Raw genomic sequence first — 21,419 nt, forward strand, 5'->3', positions numbered from 1 at the left:
ATCGCATCGCATCGTTCAATATCGTGTATGTGTACGATGCGATGCGATCCGATTTCAGTACGGTGCCGTACGTAGAAAACCTGGGCGCCCAGATAGGAAACAAGTACCGCAAGTGACATTTCCAAAACTCTGAGGGACACCCCTAAAAAATGAGAAGTCTCCCAGGAGTGCCGAGAGTGTTGATTAGTTGCTATGGGCAACGTCCCATCTTCAATAGAACTTCCATCTTAGTAAATTTACCCCTATGTGCAGATGAATCTCAGACCACTAACGGTGTCTTTCAATAGCCACAGCAAGTGTGGTGTGCATGGTACAAAATATGGGAGTGTGGAAGCACGACGTGTCGGATACATGTACGGGTTGATACCAGATAGTAATAGCACATTGTAGATTGACCAGTAAATGTATGTGGGTTACCTGCGGGGGATATGAGCACAGCCACATTTGAAATCTTAGCGGGTGATCTGTTTACAATGACAGATTTCAGCAACTGGAACGCGTTCAATCTCAAAGCCTCCAGAAGATGACAAACTCGTACGCGAGGCAGACCTGCAACAACACAACAAAGAAAAACTGGTACTTGTTTCCAAGCATGGCCACAATCGTTGGGATCGTGTACCTTTAAGTTAAGGTACACGATCCCAACGATGGACCTGATTTCCTTTGAAATCAGGTCCATTTAGCCGGCAAAGGTAAAAAATCGGGGGCATCGCGTCGGTCGTGGCCATTAACATTGGTCCCGACGCGACCGACGCGATGCCCCCGATTTTGCCATAGGCTTCAATGTTAAAATATTTTTTAACATTGAAATCGTGAGCATCGCGTCGGTCTTGTGCCATTATAATGGCACAAGATGAGATGGACTTGATAAAGTCCATCTCACATTGAAAAAATGTGAAATGGGCCAATATGACCCATTTCACATTATATATGGCCCCGTCGTCACCCCACGATAGACGCCAACCGAAGCGTCAACCCAACCCGAAGCGTGACGAGTGCAGCGAGCCCGCGAGGGGCGGCGGTGCGCATCCTCCGACCTTTTCATTCCCCTACTATCCACGTCGGCGTGGAGTTGAGAATATATAGTGTAGCGAGCCACCGAGCCCGAAGCGTGGCGAGTGAAGTGCGCTCGCCACGCTTCGGCCTCGGTGGCTCGCTGCGCTCGCCACACTATATATTCTCAACTCCACGCCGACGTGGATAGTAGGGGAATGAAAAGGTCGGAGGACGCGCAACGCCGCCCCTCGCGGGCTGGCTGCGCTCGCCACGCTTCGGGTTGGCGTCTATCGTAGGGTGGGGGGGGTCTAGGGAATATTTTACATTGAATCCAATGTAAAATCGGGTCCCAGGGACCCTATTCACATTTGATTCAATCAAAAAATCGGGTCGGTCGCGTCGATCGCATCGCATGCGACCAAATCGCATGCGATGCGATCAACGCGATTTTTCCGACACGACAACCCCGATGTAAATCGGGTGTGGCAGTGCTAGGAAACAAGTACCGAAAAACTAAAAAAAACATTATAAAGTCAGATAAAAAAAACTTCACACCCATTGTCAGATGCGTTTTTCATAAGATAGAGCAGGGATGGGGAACCTTCAGCCCTCCAGCTGTTGTTGAACTACACATCCCAGCATGCCCTGTGACAGTTTTAGCATGGCCAAATAGCAAAATTGTAGCAGGGCATGCTGGGATGTGTAGTTCAACAACAGCTGGAGGCTCCCCATCCTTGCGACAGAGGAATGAAGTACCACCTGGACCTGGTAACTATAGCATTACATATACTGTACCATATGTGTTCCTTTAACAGAGGTAAATCAAGTAACCTGTGTGATGCTGGGTAAGGCCCCCAATCAGCCATGCCTCCTGCCCACTCTGTACCTCCGCCAGGACCTCCTGGGCCGCAGACCCCTTCACTATGAGCACTGCTCCGACACCGCAGCTGAAGTGACAAACCAGTTCCTGCTCGGAGAGACAGCCTTCCTTGTACAGCCAGGAGAAGACAGCCGGGATCTTCCAGCAGAGAGCGTCTGAGATTATACAGATTTAGATGAAGAATACAGAGTGCAATGATCATTAATGTTTTTATTGTGTCGCAAACATCCAAGTAACAGGTAGAAGACCTGAAGCAAGGTCGTTTTCTTTTTACAAGTTACTTAACCCCTTCCCGACATTTGACGTATATATACGTCATGGCCGGGATGTACTTCCCGACACATGACGTATATATACGTCATGACTTTAAACTGTCCCCGCGTCTATAGACGCGGTGACAGTTTAAACATGTCTGCTGTCCCTGACAGCAGACATGTCCCTGCATGCCCAGGGGGGGTGGCGATGCCTCCCCCCCGTCGGCGATCGCTGTGATTGGCTGTTCAATGTGAACAGCCAGTCGCAGCGGTTTCCTGTGTTACCGGCGAATCAGACGCTCGGTAACACAGGTGTCAATCACCGCCGGGTGTGAGGGGGCATGAGGGGGTCACCGGTGATGACCACACCTCACCCCACCTCACCCCACCTGCCCCCAAGGTTGTGATTGGTCCGTCGGACCGACGGACCAATCACAGCCAAGGCGCGTCATTTAAACTAACGGTGACTGCGCTGCAGACGCCATTCCGGTCTGGAATTGCGTGCAGAGCGGTCACCGGCCACTCTGTCGTGCTATACATACCTGAACCTTGCCTGATACTTACCTGATCACCGCTGATCACCGCTGGTAGCGTGCTGCCAGCAGCTGGATGCTTCCTGGATCTTGTGACTTCCTGTGTCCTGCTGCTGCAGTGTCATAGAGTCACAGATCGTGAGAGATAGTGACAGAGAGTGACAGAGAGTGATAGAGAGTGATAGAGAGTGCTATATTTTGTGTCTGCTGCACCCCTTTTGTGCTGATCAGTATATCTGTGCTGATCAGCAACTTTTTGGGGGTGCAGGTTTTTTTTTTATATATATACCTGTCAGTTGCACCAAAGGTTGTGCTGCCTGTGCAACTGACTGCTGCCCCCCTGCTGCCCCCCCTTTTGTGCTGATCAGTATAAATTAACTGATCAGCAACTTTTTGGGGGTCCAGGGTTTTTTTTTTTATATATACCCTGTCAGGTTGCACCCACAGTTGGGTGCCTGCTGCCCCTCACTGCTAATCACTGTTGTGGTTTATTTTTTTTTTAAATTGTTTTTACACCCACGTTGCTTTTGTGGGTGTCCTGTTGCCTTTGAGCGCTGTTCAGTGACGGACGTTACTGACCAACATCTGTGCTCAATTTTTGGCGCAGGACCTTTTTTTTTTTTTTTTTTTACCCCTTCAATTTTTGTTTTTTTTTATTGGGATCAAATTCCTGTATAAAGTATTTTTTTTTTCTGCACTACATACACACTACACACTACATACCCCCCGTGTTGAAATAAAGTTTGTACCCCCCCCCTACACTATACACGTGTTGAAACATTACACTTACAGAAACACAAAAATAAAAATGTCATCCCAAATGTCATCCCAAATGTCATCCCAGTCATCCAGAAGAATGTATTCAGCGGAGGAGGCATATGCCATGCTTGCCTCTGACTCTGACACAGCCAGTGATGTAAGCTGGGAATTTGAAGGATTCGTCTTAAGCTCCTCTTCCTCCTCTAGTGATGAGGGACCCCCTCAAAGACGCCCCCGTAGAGCAGCTGAGACCCCCCCCCCCCAAATGATTGATCCCGTATGGACCCCACCACCAGACAATTTTGAGCCCCAGGTTCCTGAGTTTTTGGCCATCCCAGGAATCCAATTTGATTCAACAGGTCTCAGAGAAATTGACTTTTTCAAATTATTTTTCTCTGATGATTTTATAAATTTAATGGTGGACCAAAGTAATTTATATGCCCAGCAGTTTATTGCTCAAAACCCCACGTCATCATTTGCTAGGTGGACCCCTGTAGATGCAGTAGAGATGATGACGTTTTGGGGTCTGGTGTTACATATGGGCATAGTAAAAAAGCCAGAAATTAGGCAATATTGGAGTACAGATGTTCTGTACAGCACCCCACTTTACCGTATGGCCATGACTCGGACTCGTTTTGAGATAATCCTTAAATTTTTACATTACACCGATAATGCACAGTGCCCACCCAGAGATGATCCCACCTTTGACCGGCTATTCAAAGTCAGGCCGGTCATTGATCATTTCAGTGCCAAATTTGCAGAAATGTACATCCATGAAAAATGTATTTGTATCGACGAGTCCCTTATACATTTTAAAGGAAGGGTTAAATTCCGCCAGTACCTTCCCAATAAGAGGGCAAGGTATGGCATAAAAATGTATAAGCTGTGTGAAAGCACCTCAGGGTACACCCACAGGTTTAGGGTATATGAAGGGAAGGACTCAAGAATTGAACCGCCAGAATGCCCCCCCTCCCTCGTAGGTGTTAGTGGAAAAATTGTCTGGGATTTAGTGCACCCCTTCCTGGATAAAGGTTATCACCTCTATGTGGATAACTTTTACACTAGCATCCCCCTGTTTAAGGCCCTTGGTTCAAGAGGTACAGCAGCTTGCGGTACTGTGCGCAAGAACCAAAGAGGCCTCCCAAAAACGCACATTGCCCAAGTACTGAGAAGGGGTGAAAGCAGTGCACAATCCACCGAAAATATGTTGTTGGTCAAATATAAGGACAAGAGGGATGTCCTTATACTGACAACAATTCATGGAGACAGTACCACCTCCATCCCTGTACGAGGTACCAGTACCCACACCTCAAAACCTAATTGTATCCTAGATTACAATAAGTACATGGGCGGAGTGGATCTTTCAGATCAGGTACTGAAGCCGTACAGTCCCCTGCGGAAAACAAAAATCTGGTACAAGAAGCTGGCCGTGTATATCATCCAGATGGCACTGTATAACGCTTACGTGCTATTCCGTTCTACCAGCCAGAGGGGGACATTTATGCACTTTCAAGAGGAAGTCATAAAGGGCCTAATATTTGGGAACCAGCAGGCAGAGGGCCCCAGTACTTCTAGTACTGGCCCCCGTATTGTACCAGGGCAGCATTTTCCTAACGAAATCCCCTCCACTGCAAGAAAGGGCAGGACACAAAAAAGGTGCAAAGTTTGCTATAAAAAGGGAATAAGAAAGGATACTATTTTCCACTGTGAAACTTGCCCCAACAAACCCGGCCTATGTATAAAGGAGTGTTTTAAAATATACCACACATCTATGGATTATTAGGTTCATCATTTCACCGTGCTTCGGGGGTCTTGCTAATGCCACGTAGCAGATTCATTCCACCAGAATCTGAGCTGCAAAATCCAAAAATCACTCCTTCCCTTCTGAGTCCTGCCATGCACCCAACTGGTATTATTTGGTCACATATGAGGCATTGCCATACTCGGGAGAAATTGGGGCACAGATTTTGGGGTGCTTTGTCTCCTTCATTCCTTGTGAAAATGAAAAATTTTGAGCCAGAACTGCATTTTTGTGTAAAAAATTTTATTTTTCATTTTCACTGCCCAGTTGTATCAAAATTGGTGAAACCCCTGGGGGTTTGAAATGTACACTATACCCCTAGATGAATTTCCTGAGGGGTGTAGTTTGCAAAATGGGGTCACTTGTGGGGGGGTTCCACTGTATTGGTGCTTCGGGGGTCTTGCTAATGCGACATAGCACCCACCAACATTCCACCAAAATCTGAGCTGCAAAATCCCAAAATCACTCCTTCCCTTCTGAGTCCTGCCATGCACCCAAATGGTATTTTTTGGTCACATGTGAGGCATTGCCGTACTCGGGAGAAATTGGGGCACAGATTTTGGGGTGCTTTGTCTCCTTCATTCCTTGTGAAAATGAAAAATTTTGAGCCAGAACTGCATTTTTGTGTAAAAAATGTAATTTTTCATTTGCACAGCCCAGTTGTATCAAAATTGGTGAAATCCCTGGGGGTTTGAAATGTACACTATAGCCCTAGATGAATTCCCTGAGGGGTGTAGTTTGCAAAATGGGGTCACTTGTGGGGGGGTTCCACTGTATTGGTGCTTCGGGGGTCTTGCTAATGCGACATAGCACCCACCAACATTCCACCAGAATCTGAGCTGCAAAATCCAAAAATCACTCCTTCCCTTCTGAGTCCTGCCATGCACCCAAATGGTATTTTTTGGTCACATGTGAGGCATTGCCGTACTCGGGAGAAATTGGGGCACAGATTTTGGGGTGCTTTGTCTCCTTCATTCCTTGTGAAAATGAAAAATTTTGAGCCAGAACTGCATTTTTGTGTAAAAAATGTAATTTTTCATTTGCACAGCCCAGTTGTATCAAAATTGGTGAAACCCCTGGGGGTTTGAAATGTACACTATAGCCCTAGATGAATTCCCTGAGGGGTGTAGTTTGCAAAATGGGGTCACTTGTGGGGGGGTTCCACTGTATTGGTGCTTCGGGGGTCTTGCTAATGCGACATAGCACCCACCAACATTCCACCAGAATCTGAGCTGTAAAATCCAAAAATCACTCCTTCCCTTCTGAGTCCAGCCATGCACCCAAATGGTATTTTTTGGTCACATGTGAGGCATTGCCGTACTCGGGAGAAATTGGGGCACAGATTTTGGGGTGCTTTGTCTCCTTCATTCCTTGTGAAAATGAAAAATTTGGAGCCAGAACTGCATTTTTGTGTAAAAAAATAAATTTTTCATTTTCACTGCCCAGTTGTACCACAATTGGTGAAACCCCTGGGGGTTTGAAATGTACACTATACCCCTAGATGAATTCCCTGAGGGGTGTAGTTTGCAAAATGGGGTCCCTTGTGGGGGGGTTCCACTGTATTGGTGCTTCGGGGGTCTTGCTAATGCGACATAGCACCCACCAACATTCCACCAGAATCTGAGCTGCAAAATCCAAAAATCACTCCTTCCCTTCTGAGTCCTGCCATGCACCCAAATGGTATTTTTTGGTCACATGTGAGGCATTGCCGTACTCGGGAGAAATTGGGGCACAGATTTTGGGGTGCTTTGTCTCCTTCATTCCTTGTGAAAATGAAAAAGTTTGAGCCAGAACTGCATTTTTGTGTAAAAAATGTAATTTTTCATTTTCACTGCCGAGTTGTACCACAATTGGTGAAACCCCTGGGGGTTTGAAATGTACACTATACCCCTAGATGAATTCCCTGAGGGGTGTAGTTTGCAAAATGGGGTCACTTGTGGGGGGGTTCCACTGTATTGGTGCTTCGGGGGTCTTGCTAATGCGACATAGCACCCACCAACATTCCACCAGAATCTGAGCTGCAAAATCCAAAAATCACTCCTTCCCTTCTGAGTCCTGCCATGCACCCAACTGGTATTTTTTGGTCACATGTGAGGCATTGCCGTACTCGGGAGAAATTGGGGCACAGATTTTGGTGTGCTTTTTCTCCTTCATACCTTATGAAAATGAAAAATTTTGAGCCAGAACTGCATTTTTGTGTAAAAAAATGTAATTTTTCATTTTCACTGCCCAGTTGTACCACAATTGGTGAAACCCCTGGGGGTTTGAAATGTACACTATAGCCCTAGATGAATTCCCTGAGGGGTGTAGTTTGCAAAATGGGGTCACTTGTGGGGGGGTTAAACTGTATTGGTGCTTCGGGGGTCTTGCTAATGCGACATAGCACCCACCAACATTCCACCAGAATCTGAGCTGCAAAATCCAAAAATCACTCCTTCCCTTCTGAGTCCTGCCATGCACCCAAATGGTATTTTTTGGTCACATGTGAGGCATTGCCGTACTTGGGAGAAATTGGGGCACAGATTTTGGGGTGCTTTGTCTCCTTCATTCCTTGTGAAAATGAAAAATTTTGAGCCTGAACTGCATTTTTGTGTAAAAAATGTAATTTTTCATTTTCACTGCCCAGTTGTACCACAATTGGTGAAACCCCTGTGGGTTTGAAATGTACACTATACCCCTAGATGAATTCCCTGAGGGGTGTAGTTTGCAAAATGGGGTCACTTGTGGGGGGTTCCTAACTTTTAGCATCTTATGGTGCCTAGAAACCTACATGGTGCCTAAAAAATAATCTCATAAAAAGGAGGCTCCAAAATCAAGTAGGTGCTCCTTCTATTATGAAGCCTGTGGTTTGGTCAACGTGCACACTAGGGCCACATATAGGATATTTATGAAAACAAAAGAATGGGGGGAATCAATTTTTAGTCACATTTCTCTAGTAAAATCTACTGTGTTCCTTAGAAAAATGTATTAAAATTGCAAATCTGCAAAAAAAATGAAATTTTGAAATTTCACCTACACTTTGTTTTAATTCCTGTGAAACACCTAAAGGGTTAACAAACTTCCAAAATGCTGTTTTGAATACTGTGAGGGGTGCAGTTTTTGAATTGGCATCATTTATGGGGGTGTCTCACATACAAGTCCCTCAAAGTCACATCAGAACTGAACTGGTCCCTAAAAAAATCAGTGTTTGAAATTTTCTTGAAAATTTGAGAATTTGCTATTCATATTTTAAGCCTCCTAGTGTCCAAAAAAATTAAAAGGAGGTTGTAATAATGATGGAAACATAAAGTAGACATATGGTCTATGTTAGTTATTAACTATTTTGAGTGGTATGATTATTTGTCTCACAAGCAGAAAATTTAACATTTTGAAAATTGCTAAATTTTCCATTTTTTTACGACATTTTGGTATTTTTCATAAAAAAACACAGACTGTATCGACCCAAATTTACCACTAACTTGAAGTACAATGTGTCACGAGAAAACAATCTCAAAATCACTGGGATAAGTAAAAGCAAAAAAAAGTTATCCCCACTTAAGTGATACCTGTCAGATTTGAAAAAAAGGGCTCTGTCAGGAAGGCAAAAACAGGCTGCGGAGGGAAGGGGTTAAAGTACAAATAAAACATTAAGGGGGGATTCAATACTGAATTGCCTTTCGTTTTGCTCGCTGCTCCATGTGCCATTCTGTCAGAGCTGTAATAGGAGCTGTGGGGGACCAGAACGGTACCAGAATCAGATTCAGGATCGGAACCAGAAACAGATTCAGAACTGGGACCAGAACCAGATTCAGAACTGGGACCAGGATCCAGGGCAGGACTATGGAGAGGTCGGAGAATACAAATCAATCAAATTTTGACGTATATAGACTGCTCCCGACAGAAGAAACGGTCTAGTTTAAATTGTCGTAATCATGACTTAAACCGGTCTAAACCATCTCAACAAGTTCACATTGTATAGGTATATGCCATTTTTCTAAACTCCAAATTGACAAATAGTAAAACAAAGTCGAAAGTAAGAAGTAACGACAGTCGAGAGAAACGAAAAACTAAAACTGTCGAGGAGGATTGGACAGTTGCGGGAAAAAAAAGGATTGAATAGTCAAAAGCAATACAAATGCTTTTTCTATAGAAAAATAAGAGGATCTTGACAAAACCAAGATTTCAACAGAGATTGAATATCCCCCTAAAGGTCATAATTCTAAATCACACGTCTTGCAGTCACAACTCATCTCCTTCCTGCGATTAGAAGTCCCATCGTCTGTATCCAGAGTGTCATGGATCTCTGCGACAGCTGTAGAGTTACCTATTTGCCAGGAATGTCTGGGTGATTGCCAAATTGTTGGGGAGTTCCCTAGACAACTGGAAAAGAAAGTAACACTCCGGCATCCCTGCTCAATTCCTATTGAAAGGGGCAGGACAGGAAGCGTATCCTTGAGGAGGGAGCGGAGCCAGTATGACTTGATTCTAATAGAATCCTGTAATTTGGGCTCCGAACCCTCTTTATAGACCCACAATTGGTGGCCTTATGCCATGACAGGATGGGGTCTAATGACCAGAAGTGCCCAGTCAAGTCTTTCCATTGCTACCAAGTAACCCTCATACACCGGCATATGTGTGTATGCACTCTCATATGCCGGCATCCAATCGGGTTCCATCGCATAGGAGGTTGCAGTGTACATATATCATTATATGTGTACTCAGTTTAAGAATCAGGCATTGTTTTTCTCACTGAAAGAAAGGGACAAATAATTAGTTGATATATTTGTTTTAACACAATGTTTGGTATCTTGGATGGCAACATTGGACTATGAGTATTCTATACCCAGATTACCCACATAAGATATTGTCTACATAGATATGTTACTACTTTATGGTCAATGTGTGTGATACAACTTTTTCCCACAGTGGCATAACACCTAGAGACATTGGAGGCAGTGACCACCGGGCTCCAGCTGTCAAAGGGGCCCCCCAAACAAGGGCAAAACTTTATCTACCCATTTCATTGATATTTGCTAGTCACTGCTGACTCAGGAAACCCCCTTTGCATCCCCCTTGAGCTGAAGAATCTCGTAATGTGAGATAACAGATCAAAGTGTTTATGTAGTGAGCTACAGATCTGCTGCTGAAGTCGCTTTAAGGAAATTAACTAATTATTAATTAGTCTTTCGGCTGGATCATTACACTTACCCGCTATAGCTTACCTATAATAACAGCTAGAGAGTGCGGCAGACTCCGGAGAATGCTCCCCACAAGTCCCCCCGCGGCGATGGGCACACAGGCTCTGATGTGGCCGGACTGGAGAGCATGGAGTAGAGAGGGGCTGTATACCGTGTCCGAGCTCATTATCATCTCCCCTACACACACATACACAGGTATGGGTTATTACTAAGTTATTTTAGGAATAACTTTGCAGAAGAGGAGGCCAGGATCAGAGGAAAGAGAGATGGGAAGGGATTGAGAAACCCGGTGACACTGAGCCCAAAACACTATTTTGTTCCTTTGTAAGCCTGTATAAAGTATAATAGCGACGTTTACCCCAGGTTGTGGCTCCATCGCCCATTGGCATCACTGATGAGTACTGTAGAGCGTGATTGTGCAGTATGTCTCCCAGGAGGCCTAGGGTGCTGCTGTGTGCCCCAAGTGACTGCACTCCTATCAGTACATCTCCTGCTCTCATTTGCTCCAGCCGTGGTAGCCTGTGCCTCCTCTCCATCACGCCCACTGCACACCCGAACAGGCTGTACCCCCCGCCAGGGCCCGCACCAGGCAGCTGCGTCATCTCCCTGTCTGAGAAGAGATAATGAAACATATCACCGGGGAGCACGCTTATCAGGTCTGGATTAGAGATGGCCATCAGAAGCCGATGGTTGGCAAACATCGATGTTCCCAAATTTCTGGATTTTTTTTATTTTAACCTAACTGCATGTTTGTTTACAATGGCTCCACCTTTTGACTGTCAACCTAGCCCATGGTGACCGAATGCTTGTGTCAACCTAACGATATGTTGACCTTCAGTGGTCAACCCAATGCATCGACCCCATGGCCTTAATGCTGTTGACCCCATGACTCATACTCCAGCATGAACAGCAGTTGACACTTGTTTCTAGCAGTGTCAGACAGTAAATCCAAACAATGGCCTTTATCGCAGTTCACATTTGTTTGGAAAATGGGCAAAACCATGTGCACTGCAGGTGGGGCAGATGTAACATGTGCAGAGAGAGTAAAATTTTGGTGGGGTGTGTTGAAACTAAAATGGAAATTGCAGTGTAAAAATAATGCAGCCAGTACTTACCCTGCACAGAAACAAAATAACTCACACAAATCTAACTCTCTCTGCACATGTTACATCTGCCCCACCTGCGTGCAGCATGGTTTTGCCCATTTTCCAAACAAATTTGTACTGCGATCAGATCAGTGACATTACCCATTAAGATGCTCCCGGTTCTTCTGCAGCCCTCGGTTAGTCCTTCAGCTATCGCTGCAGTCACATCCTCAGGAAGATTTCCACAGGAAATATAAGGCATGAAATATGTCACCTGTGCTCCCTTGGACAAGAGGTCATTTATACACGTGGTCACCAGGCCCTGAGCAGCCAGCTTGTGCAGATTGCATGCCTGGGCCACCTAGAACCGGGGAAGATAAGAACTCAGTGTAAATAAACACATATAACAGGATGACTATTTCTTCTCTTGGTATTGTCTCCACATCTAATAGTATAGTATAATAATTAGTAAATACTCATAAAGCCAGCCACAGTTACAGTGGTTAACATTATGGCCAGAGGATGCCAGCAGTCAGAATGCCGGAATCTATACTGCCACCTGGTGGTGGGTTGGGTTAAGACAGTTGGGGGTGATTTACGGTTAGGATGTGTGTGTGTGTGTCGGGGGGGGGTGGATATACGTTGTGTGGGGAGGAAGGGTTAGGCACTTAGAAGGGGGGTTTAATGTTAGTTTACGGGGCAGAAAGGTTATTTACTAACAGGGAGGGTTAAGGTGCATACACACGGGGGCGATTTTGTACACTATCGCGGGAAATATGGTCGCTAAGCGACTATATTGCCCGCGATGGGAGTGTGCACCGGCGATATATCGCCGGGTGTGCGCTCCCGTTTTTACCACTGTAGTGATCGCTGGTCGCAGGAACATGCTCCTGCGACCAGCTGATTACCACCGCCGGGCTCCCCCCGGCAGTTTCTTTTTCATCAGCGACCATCTCTGGTCGCTGATGAAAAGGAGAAACTGAGCAATATATCTCCCCCGTGTGTACGGGGCTTTAGGGTTAGGCTGGGGGGGGGGTATTAGGAATAGGGTGTAGGAGTAAAAGTATTACTGTGCATACTCTATTAAAGCACCTTCAGGGAGGCTACAATACCTAACCGAGATGTCCACCAAAAAAGATGTCCACCAACTCTGTGCATGTGTGATGTGTGGGGCCACCTTGCGATTGTACTAGTTCACTTCAATGGTAGACAGATGTCTCAGTGAGACCCTGCTTTTAATATTTACTACAACACTGCTACCCTGATACAATCACCAGCTGGTGACGTGAATGCTTTGCTCCATGACAAGCCACTGTTTAAACATGACTGAGCTCAGCCCTGATTGGATGTAGCCATCTCCATGGAGACGGCTACATCCAATCAGGTGGGGAGCTCCTCTGGAGTTCAGCCCTGATTGGTTGAGGGAAGTCCCAGCGACCTCAGTATAGGGGAGGCCCCGCTTGTGTGTAAACACACATGCTGCTCCTCAAGCCCAGTTACTCATCTTTTTGTTGTTGTTTGTAAACCCCTGGATTGCCTTACTGGAGAAAAGGACCGACCTGCAGGAGAGCGTGGCAAGGTGAGGCCTGGCACCCACAGCCCAGGGAGTTTGTGTGTGAATGTGCGTATGCATGTATGATATTAAACATACATTTCAGGGTGTCAGTGTGCTTTTATTTTAACATTGGTCATGCTGTGGGACTACAAGTCCCAGCAGGTTCTTTAATGCTAAGTATGCTGAGACTTGTAGTTCTCCAAGTCCATGCATGCATGAGGGGCTTGCTGGAACTTGTAGTTCGACAGCACAACCCAATGTTTTTTTTTAATTTAACTATTTTTTTTTACACCAAAAATCAGCCTGGCACCCAGAACCAAGGGGTGCTGGGGACAGCCCCGGGCTTCAGCCCTGGTTGGGTGAAGCCTGAGGGGATCCTCAATCTCCCAGGGAATGTCCAGGGCTGACCAGTCAGGGTGATAGTGCTTTGGCTGAGGGAAGTTGTATAAAAAGTGTCCCCAGGTGTGGCATTACACCGCTGGCTGTTGGAGCCCGGTACTGGTTCCAAAATACAGGGGACCCCTACTCTTTTTTGTCCCGCGTATTTTTGATTCCAGGACCGGCTCAAAAAAGCTTGGGGCTGGTTATGCTTGGAGGGGAGACACTTTTTTGGATAGAACCATGCACAGATCTCATTGACCTGTGCATGATTCTGTCAAGCTCGCCTGCCAGAAGTAGGTCTATTTTTCTTGCAAACTTTGGTCATGTTTTCAATTACAGAGCATCTGGATGCGATTTTTTTAATGCGATTTATTGGTTGCGGCAAAATATTCAATTTTGACAGCAAATCACACCCTATTACTGTACATGTGCGATTTGTAGCAAATGTGCAATTTTGGACATTTTTTACAGCACATGTCTAAAAATCGCACCCTAATATATTTGTCCCCAAGTCTTCTGACAATACAATCTACAACTTTACTGCTCTTACTGTAAAGAACCTTTGCACAAGTTACACATGTGGAGTACTGTACTCACCTTTATTTTCTCTCCAATGCTGTTGATTGTGCATACCAAGATGGGATCCATGTACTGCGCTAGATTGATGTCAATGTAACTAACGCACCTACTGGGTGACTGTTGGGCGTGTGTCATGGCTAAAAATGAAAAGTCATCAGGAGAGAGTAGAGGAGAGAATCAGTGTGAAAATAACTGCTGCTAATTATTGAATGTTGTATGGCACAGGTCCTCAAACTCGGTCCTCAGGACCCCACACAGGGCATGTTTCGCAGGTCTCCTCACAGGATCACAAGTGAAATAATTAGCTCCACCTGTGGATCTTTTAAAATGTGTCAATGAGTAATGGATGCACCTGTGCACCTGCCGGGTGACCTGGAAACCGTGAACTGTGTCAGATCCTGGGAACCGAGTTTGAGAATCCCTGTTGTATGGCAAACACGGCTCCTGGCTGATACACAGCAAATTTGTGTCATTCCTATCACGATTCCTGCCGCTTTGGAGCTTACAGTTAGAAGTCCCTATCATGCAAAACGCTAGTGTTAATATTGTCAGAATCCATACACATACTAGCACGATTTTGTAGTGTGGAAGGAACAACTAGCAGAAACACAAACATGGAAGCACATATAAACTCAACACGGGGGCACATATAAACCAAACGCAGATGAATCATGATCAGGAATTGAGCTCATGACTACAGTGCTTTAATACGAACTAATACATCAACTGTGATACCGGATATTCTGTGCTACATACAAATTGAGTTGCCTTGTGACTGAGATCAGTGTCATTTTCTGCATCAACCTCCTCCAGAGACCATACCTGTGGATCCGGCTGGTTCGGGCCCAGAAGACGATTCGTGGATCTCATCTGGATAAAGCACGTTACGTCTGTTCTCCGGGCAAAGGCACAAACCATGAAATGCAAAATCCAACAGCAGTTTATTACTCTTCCTGAATTTTGTGTTGTAAACTGTATGTACAGGCTAGAACACTATTACACAATACGCCTCTAGCTGCATCGCCAACGCACCTGTTTCTGCCCTGGTGACCAACAGTTATAGAGGCTCCATCTTTCCGGTAGGCAGTTCCCGGAAAGGCCACAACTGAAGTCTGTTTGGAGGCATCATTGGAAGAGGAGTTGACGATTTCTCTGCTGGACACTGAATCACAGGACACTGGCTCAGCTTCTGTGCGGAACATCTCCAGATCCTGGTGACTGGCTGTGGGGATTTAATGTACACATGTTTATCGGTCACATTCAAATAAATGGGGCCAACCAATCAACACCTTCCATGCTGGGTTGTCAGGAACATGGATGCACTCACAGCATGGCCATTATGGGGTTAATGGAGGCCAAGCTGTGGATCGGTTGGTTAGTTATAGTCAAGCTGAGTCATTTAGTGGATACAGGATTGGAAACTCATACTAGATATCAGCTCATAGGAGCCCCTGACCTTCCAGCACCTCCCTGATTACCGCAGCTCCTTTTCTCAGATCATGCAACTGTGCTGTTGGAGGATCTTGTTCCTTTCTCCATCTCGCCAACTCTTGCTTCCTGTTAGAGTCCTGTCCAACCCACACATGATGGCAATACCCTTGTTTTGTCCAGCCCACTGTTTCCTTATACAACTAAATACAATTACTGTCACCACCAGCCAGAGACGGTACATCTGTTGTGACTCCTGTGGATGTTACGTACTGTGTAATCCTCGCTGCTTTGAGGACGCACTAGCCACAGGGCTATCCAGAGTCCATACGGGTAAGTGGGAACCGAGCCGGCCCTCGGTGGCTGCCTGGATTACTTCATACAGATCGGACTTCAGTAGTGGAGAAATTGTCTGTTGAGGGCGACAGAAACCTAGTATTAGAATCTGCCTTTCTCCTCTGTGCACTGATTTGCATGTCATTGGCGCGTCCTTCCTAAAGTTTACATTGTGTATGTGATTCATTCACATTACTTAGAAGAAGATTTTGTTTTCTGGGTGAGATGTATCAAGCCTTGGAGAGAGAGATAAAATGGAGAAGTTGCCCAAAACTCCAATCATTTCAATAGCACAGTTTCAGAAATGATAAAAGCTTATTGGGTTCCTTTGGCCAATTTCTCCACCTTATTTGTCTCCAAGGCTTGACACGTCTCCCCTTGTATGCAGGGCCGGACTGGCCATCTGACACTTCTGGCAAATGCCAGAGGGGCCGATGGCCAAGTGGGCCGATTTCTTCTTGTAAGTGGAGGCTCCGCCTCCAGATCCGTTCAAAGAGAGAGACGCTGGACTCGTGGCGGGTCTGGCGGCTCTCTGTGCGCCGCTGAGGTCCTGCAAGCCGGGAGACAGCACACGCATGCGTGGTGCATGTGTGCGCGTGCCCGACGTGTGCACAAGTGTGTACAATTGCCAGGGCCGAATTGGCGGCCCAGTCCGTCGCTGCTTGTATGTGATAACTTTACACCAGCTGTAAGGGAAAATCCCCCCGGCCCGGTGCTGCTTTGCAAAGGGGGTGGGGGGATGCCACACAGTGTTGAAAAGGGGGCGTGGCTTCATATGAGCCACGCCCCTTTGCTGCTAGGCCACATTGTGATGATAATGTACCAGCACTCATACCTTTCAGCATCATCCCATACTGAGCCTCATTCAGATGTGTTTGGAGGTGTTATTGCACTAATATGGTAAAGGGGTGTCACTCCTGCTGCTGCATGACTTATCCAGGCTGCATCCTCTGACAGAGATTCTGGCCTTATCCCTCCTCTAAAATGGCAGTGAGACTATCAATACCCCTCCCCATACCCAAATGGCAGACTGTCAGTCACTGCGCAGCACAGGCCTGGTGCAACGGTACTTTACCGTATAGGCTGCTATTCACAACTGACCGAGGGCCCTAAGCAGGAGAGCAAACTTTCTAAAAGGGGGCAAATAGAGGAGTTGACCATAGCAACCAATCAGATCCCAGCTATGATTTATCTAGTCCATTCTATAAAATCATAGGTGGAATCTGGATGGTTACTATGGGAACCACACCAAGTTTCCGTCATTAAAAACTGTGATAAATCTCTCCCCATGACCCGGGACACCCAGACCACCCCATTGCTTTTTTTTTGGAGACAGAGGCCTTCCCAGCTCACCCCTGACCCTTATGGCTGCACAAAATGGGATTGTTGTACCTCATTATGGGCCTTATTCTAGTTCACTCTTAGAGGCAAATTCCTTCTCAAATGGACAAAAGCATGTGCACTGCAGGTGGGGCAGATGTAACGTGTGCAGAGAGAATTAGATTTGGGTGGGGTTTTTCTTCAAAGTGAAATCTATATTGCAGTGTAGAAATAAAGCAGTCAGTTAGTATCCCTGCACAGAAACAAAATAACTCACCCAAATCTAATTCTATCTGCACCTGTTACATCTGCCCCCCCCCCCTCTGCAGTGCACATGGTTTTGTCCATCTGAGAAGGAATTTGCCTCTAAGCGTGAACTAGAATAAGGCCCTATGTCTATGTGACAGGTGCTTTAAACAATCAGGGCCACCCGGCCAAGCTTCAAACGTGACAAAATGGAGAGTGATAAACAACCAACCAATCAGCTCCTACCTGCCATATTTCAAACACAGCCTGTAATATGGCAGGTACAGTAGGAGCTGATTGGCTGGCTGTTTATCAATCTCCATTTTGTCACTTTTGAAGCTTAGTGCATCTGGCCCCAAGTCTATATGACAGGTGCTTTAAGGAAACAATGTTCTGTATTAATATACCAAACGTCACCTGGCTCTCCAGTTCCTGAAAGGTGCATTTCAGTCCTAGAACAACTGGACCCTTTTCAGTCACCATAATTTTGGCACCAAAGAGACCTAGTGGGGTCAGGAACAGTGTTAGTCAGCCCCAGCGGAACGCCTGCAGGCCCACATTATCTTATGTCAGTTTTACTAAAATACTACAAGATGGAAGATTGCAGTCAGCAGCAGCTCATTGTATACCTGCTGGGTAAGATAGATAGAATAAAACATCCGCCACCCCACTTCGCCGCACATCGCCAGCTACCGCATCGATAACAATCGAATATGCAATAAGATATGTGATTATTATCGCAATGGACAGCTCTTGCGTTAAGAGCTACCATTTGCGAAGCAGCCAGCGATGTGTCAGCGGGTCCCCGCCGGCTCTTCCCCTCATCTGTGATTGGCTGCTTGCTGCAAAAACTCCGCCAGCTCCTCCTCCTCCCTGCACCCGGAAGGCAAAGTATGGTGCTAGGGAGTAGGAGGTCACTGGTCTGGGCTGCCCGGACATCAAGCGAGGGGGAGCGGCGCAAGCAGTGCGGGGCGCGGGGGTTGGTGCGGGGCAGTGGGGGGTCACAAAAAGAAGCTCATCGGCTTCTAGGGGTATTGCCAGTTTTTGTTGGTGATACCCCCCGCAGCAGTAACCCGTCGTGCGGGATTTAGTGCATACAAAAATGCGATAACAGGATTTTTACGGCATTTTCACAAACATCCCGCCCCGAATCAGGACCAAAGCCGGCAAATGAAATGAGACACAAACAGGCGGCTATTTTATATACCGCACCTGATGCAGGTGCGATGGGTACCCCCACCCCCTACATTAGCGTACCTAACCCTCTCCTCTCTATACTCATATACACAAATATCAGCACGCAAAAGGTTGACATTGACAAAAGGGTCAGGGTCAACTCTGAGTAACCACCATCCAGGAATACTCAGCATTTTCTCAATCTATCTGATGGCGTGTGTCTCAGTCACAATAGTGCCTTTGTGCATGCACAATGTTTGACGCATGTAACTATGGGGGAGCGCTAATTAGGTCTGATATGGGAATATGACCCATCTGCTCCCGTATTGCACATAGTTACAATGGGGGTTATTTTGGTTCACTCTTTCTGACAAAATCCTTCTTAGATGGACAAAACCATGTGCACTGCAGGTGGGGCAGATGTAACTTGTGCAGATAGAATTAGATTTGGGTGGGGTTTTACTTCAAAGTGAGATATATATTGCAGTATATAAATAAAGCAGTCAGTATTTTCCCTGCACAGAAACAAAATAACTTACCCAAATCTAATTCTCTCTGCGCATTTTACATCTGCCCCCCTGCAGTGCACATGGTTTTGTCCATCTAAGAAGGATTTTGTCAGAAAGAGTGAACCAAAATAACCCCCATTGTAACTATGTGCAATACGGGAGCAGATGGGTCATATTCCCATATCATACCTAATTAGCGCTCCTTATTACCCCTATACACTGCTCAGTTTAACCTGAAGCCTGAGGGTGGAACGGCATCGGACATGTTAGGGTACATTTACTAAGAGTGTTCTTTTGAAGATGGGATGTTGTCCAAAGCAACCAATCATATTCTACTTCTCATTTATTTGGCACCTTCTAGAAGATAACAAATAGTATGTGATTGGTTGCTATGGGCAGCATCGTTAGTAAAGTTACCCAATTATATGTGAAAAGAGATTTGTTACACAGACAATCCTAATAACCAGTAATATACTATCCCTTACCTGTGTAACTCCAGCCCTCCTGTCTCAGAGCGTCTCCAGCTTTCCAGAGAATTCCATCGTGAATCATCTTGGAAATGTTATCTGACATCTGCCAATCAGAGATATTCAGGAATATAGAATCACAATTATATACAATAATGCCTGGGTTTCATGTTTACCACTTATTTATATAGCGCTTTACGGAAAGTATTTTTGTTATAATCTATCGGGGTGATTCTGGTCCGCTCGCTAAGCACACACTAGGGATGGCCATCGACCATCTATGATTAGAAATCATCAATGGTTCATGGCCGATGTCGAATACTTTTGCCATCGATGGGGGAGTACCAGATGGTTTCCCTCCATCGATGGAATAGCAAAACGATGTTTTGCTTTTTTTTTTTTTCAAAGTGCTGGGACACGGAGCATAGCTCCGCCCCCGACACCCGCGAAGCCCCGCCCCCGTGTTTTGATTGGCCCACAGGCCAATCAATCAAACACAATGGATGACCATCGATATGTAAAAATATCGATGGTCAGCCATTGCATAGTTAAGCACTATCGATGGCCAGTTGCCAATTTGCCATCGATGGCAACCATCGATGGCAATGGCAACGATGGCCATCCCTAGCACACACACACACGTTATTTATTTATTTTTGTCTGGTGTCAATTAGCCTACCAGTATATTTTTGGATTATGGGAGGAAACCGGAGTACCCAGAGGAAACCCACGCAAGCACGGGGAGAATATACAAACTCCGCACAGTTAGGGCCATGGTGGGAATAGAACCTATGACCTCAGTGCTGTGAGGCAGTACACCATGGATTACACCATCCGTACTGCCCCGTATATATAACACATGGTGGGGATTGAACCCATGACCACAGTGCTGTGAGGCAGTAATGCTAACCATTACACCATCCGTGCCGCTAAAACGTGCTTTCTAACAACAGACACATTTCTTGCAGATACCAGAGGAAGCTTTTTTGCTGGAAATAAATGTTGTGAGAAAGTGTCATAGATGTTTTGTCATAGTGTATTACCCTATAAAATGTGCCCCAATCACATGGGGGGGGGAGCGAATAACATCACAGGGGAAAATTGAAATGGTAATCTGGGAACAATCACAGTGACCCACAGGATTTACATTAATAGTTTGAGTGACCATTATTATTATTATTATTATAATTTTATTTATAAGGCGCCACAAGTGTTTCGCAGCGCCGTACAAAGGAACAATACAGGAAGACAAAGCTTGGCATAACATTGAATAAATAACAAGAATACAGTACAAATAAAGAGTGCCACAGTTCAATACACATTACAGCTTGGATAAGTAGTGAGGACTCAATCAACATACAACTAGAGGCTAGATGCCAATAATGGAGATGAGTATGCGGACAAAGATGGTCACTGAGTGTTGGAGTATAGGAGAGCTGTGAGTGACATGTGAAGAGAAGAGGGCTTTAACAACAGGAGGGAAGAGGGCCCTACTCGGAGGAGCTTACAATCTAGTAGGAAGGGAAGACAGACAGATTACAAGAGGTGCAAGCAAGTGGGTGGTGGTTAGATAGCAGGATGTAAACAGGCAAGGGGTCGGAGAACCATCTGGTTTATGCAGTGGAAGGGTATGCTTTGATGAATAGGTGAGTTTTCAGTGCCCGTTTGAAGCTTTGCAAGGTCGGGGAGAGTCTAATGGAGCGAGGGAGTGCGTTCCACTGAAGGGGTGCAGCACGGGCAAAGTCCTGTACTCTAGCATGGGAAGCAGTGATCAGGGTGGAGGAGAGACGACAGTCGTCAGCCGACCGTAGAGGGCGGGAGGGTGTATGAATGGAGATGAGGTTAGAGATATATGGAGCAATGGAATTAGAGATGGCCCTGTATGTGAGTGTGAGGTGTTTGAAGAGGATTCTGTAGGGGAATGGAAGCCAGTGCAG

The 21,419-nt window shown here is 45.9% G+C and overlaps 1 protein-coding gene across 2 annotated transcripts in view; it reads right to left on the reverse strand.

The window, feature by feature from the left end:
• LOC146059506 (trifunctional purine biosynthetic protein adenosine-3-like) overlaps window positions 1–21,419 on the reverse strand; it is a 63,180-nt gene that overhangs the window by 16,834 nt on the left and 24,927 nt on the right. For both annotated transcript variants that reach the window (XM_083171797.1, XM_083171796.1), the window contains exons 8-18: window positions 19,501–19,588; window positions 17,748–17,833; window positions 15,702–15,840; window positions 15,033–15,222; window positions 14,823–14,890; window positions 14,019–14,137; window positions 11,648–11,846; window positions 10,759–11,010; window positions 10,425–10,577; window positions 1,828–2,031; window positions 418–549 (exon numbers count right to left, since the gene is read on the reverse strand). In XM_083171797.1, coding sequence (XP_083027923.1) covers window positions 418–549; window positions 1,828–2,031; window positions 10,425–10,577; window positions 10,759–11,010; window positions 11,648–11,846; window positions 14,019–14,137; window positions 14,823–14,890; window positions 15,033–15,222; window positions 15,702–15,840; window positions 17,748–17,833; window positions 19,501–19,588 — 1,630 coding nt within the window. The remainder of the gene's footprint in view (window positions 1–417; window positions 550–1,827; window positions 2,032–10,424; window positions 10,578–10,758; window positions 11,011–11,647; window positions 11,847–14,018; window positions 14,138–14,822; window positions 14,891–15,032; window positions 15,223–15,701; window positions 15,841–17,747; window positions 17,834–19,500; window positions 19,589–21,419) is intronic.

This window comes from Crinia signifera, chromosome 2, assembly GCF_055691185.1.
Source record: "Crinia signifera chromosome 2, ASM5569118v1, whole genome shotgun sequence".
Lineage (NCBI taxonomy): Eukaryota > Metazoa > Chordata > Amphibia > Anura > Myobatrachidae > Crinia > Crinia signifera.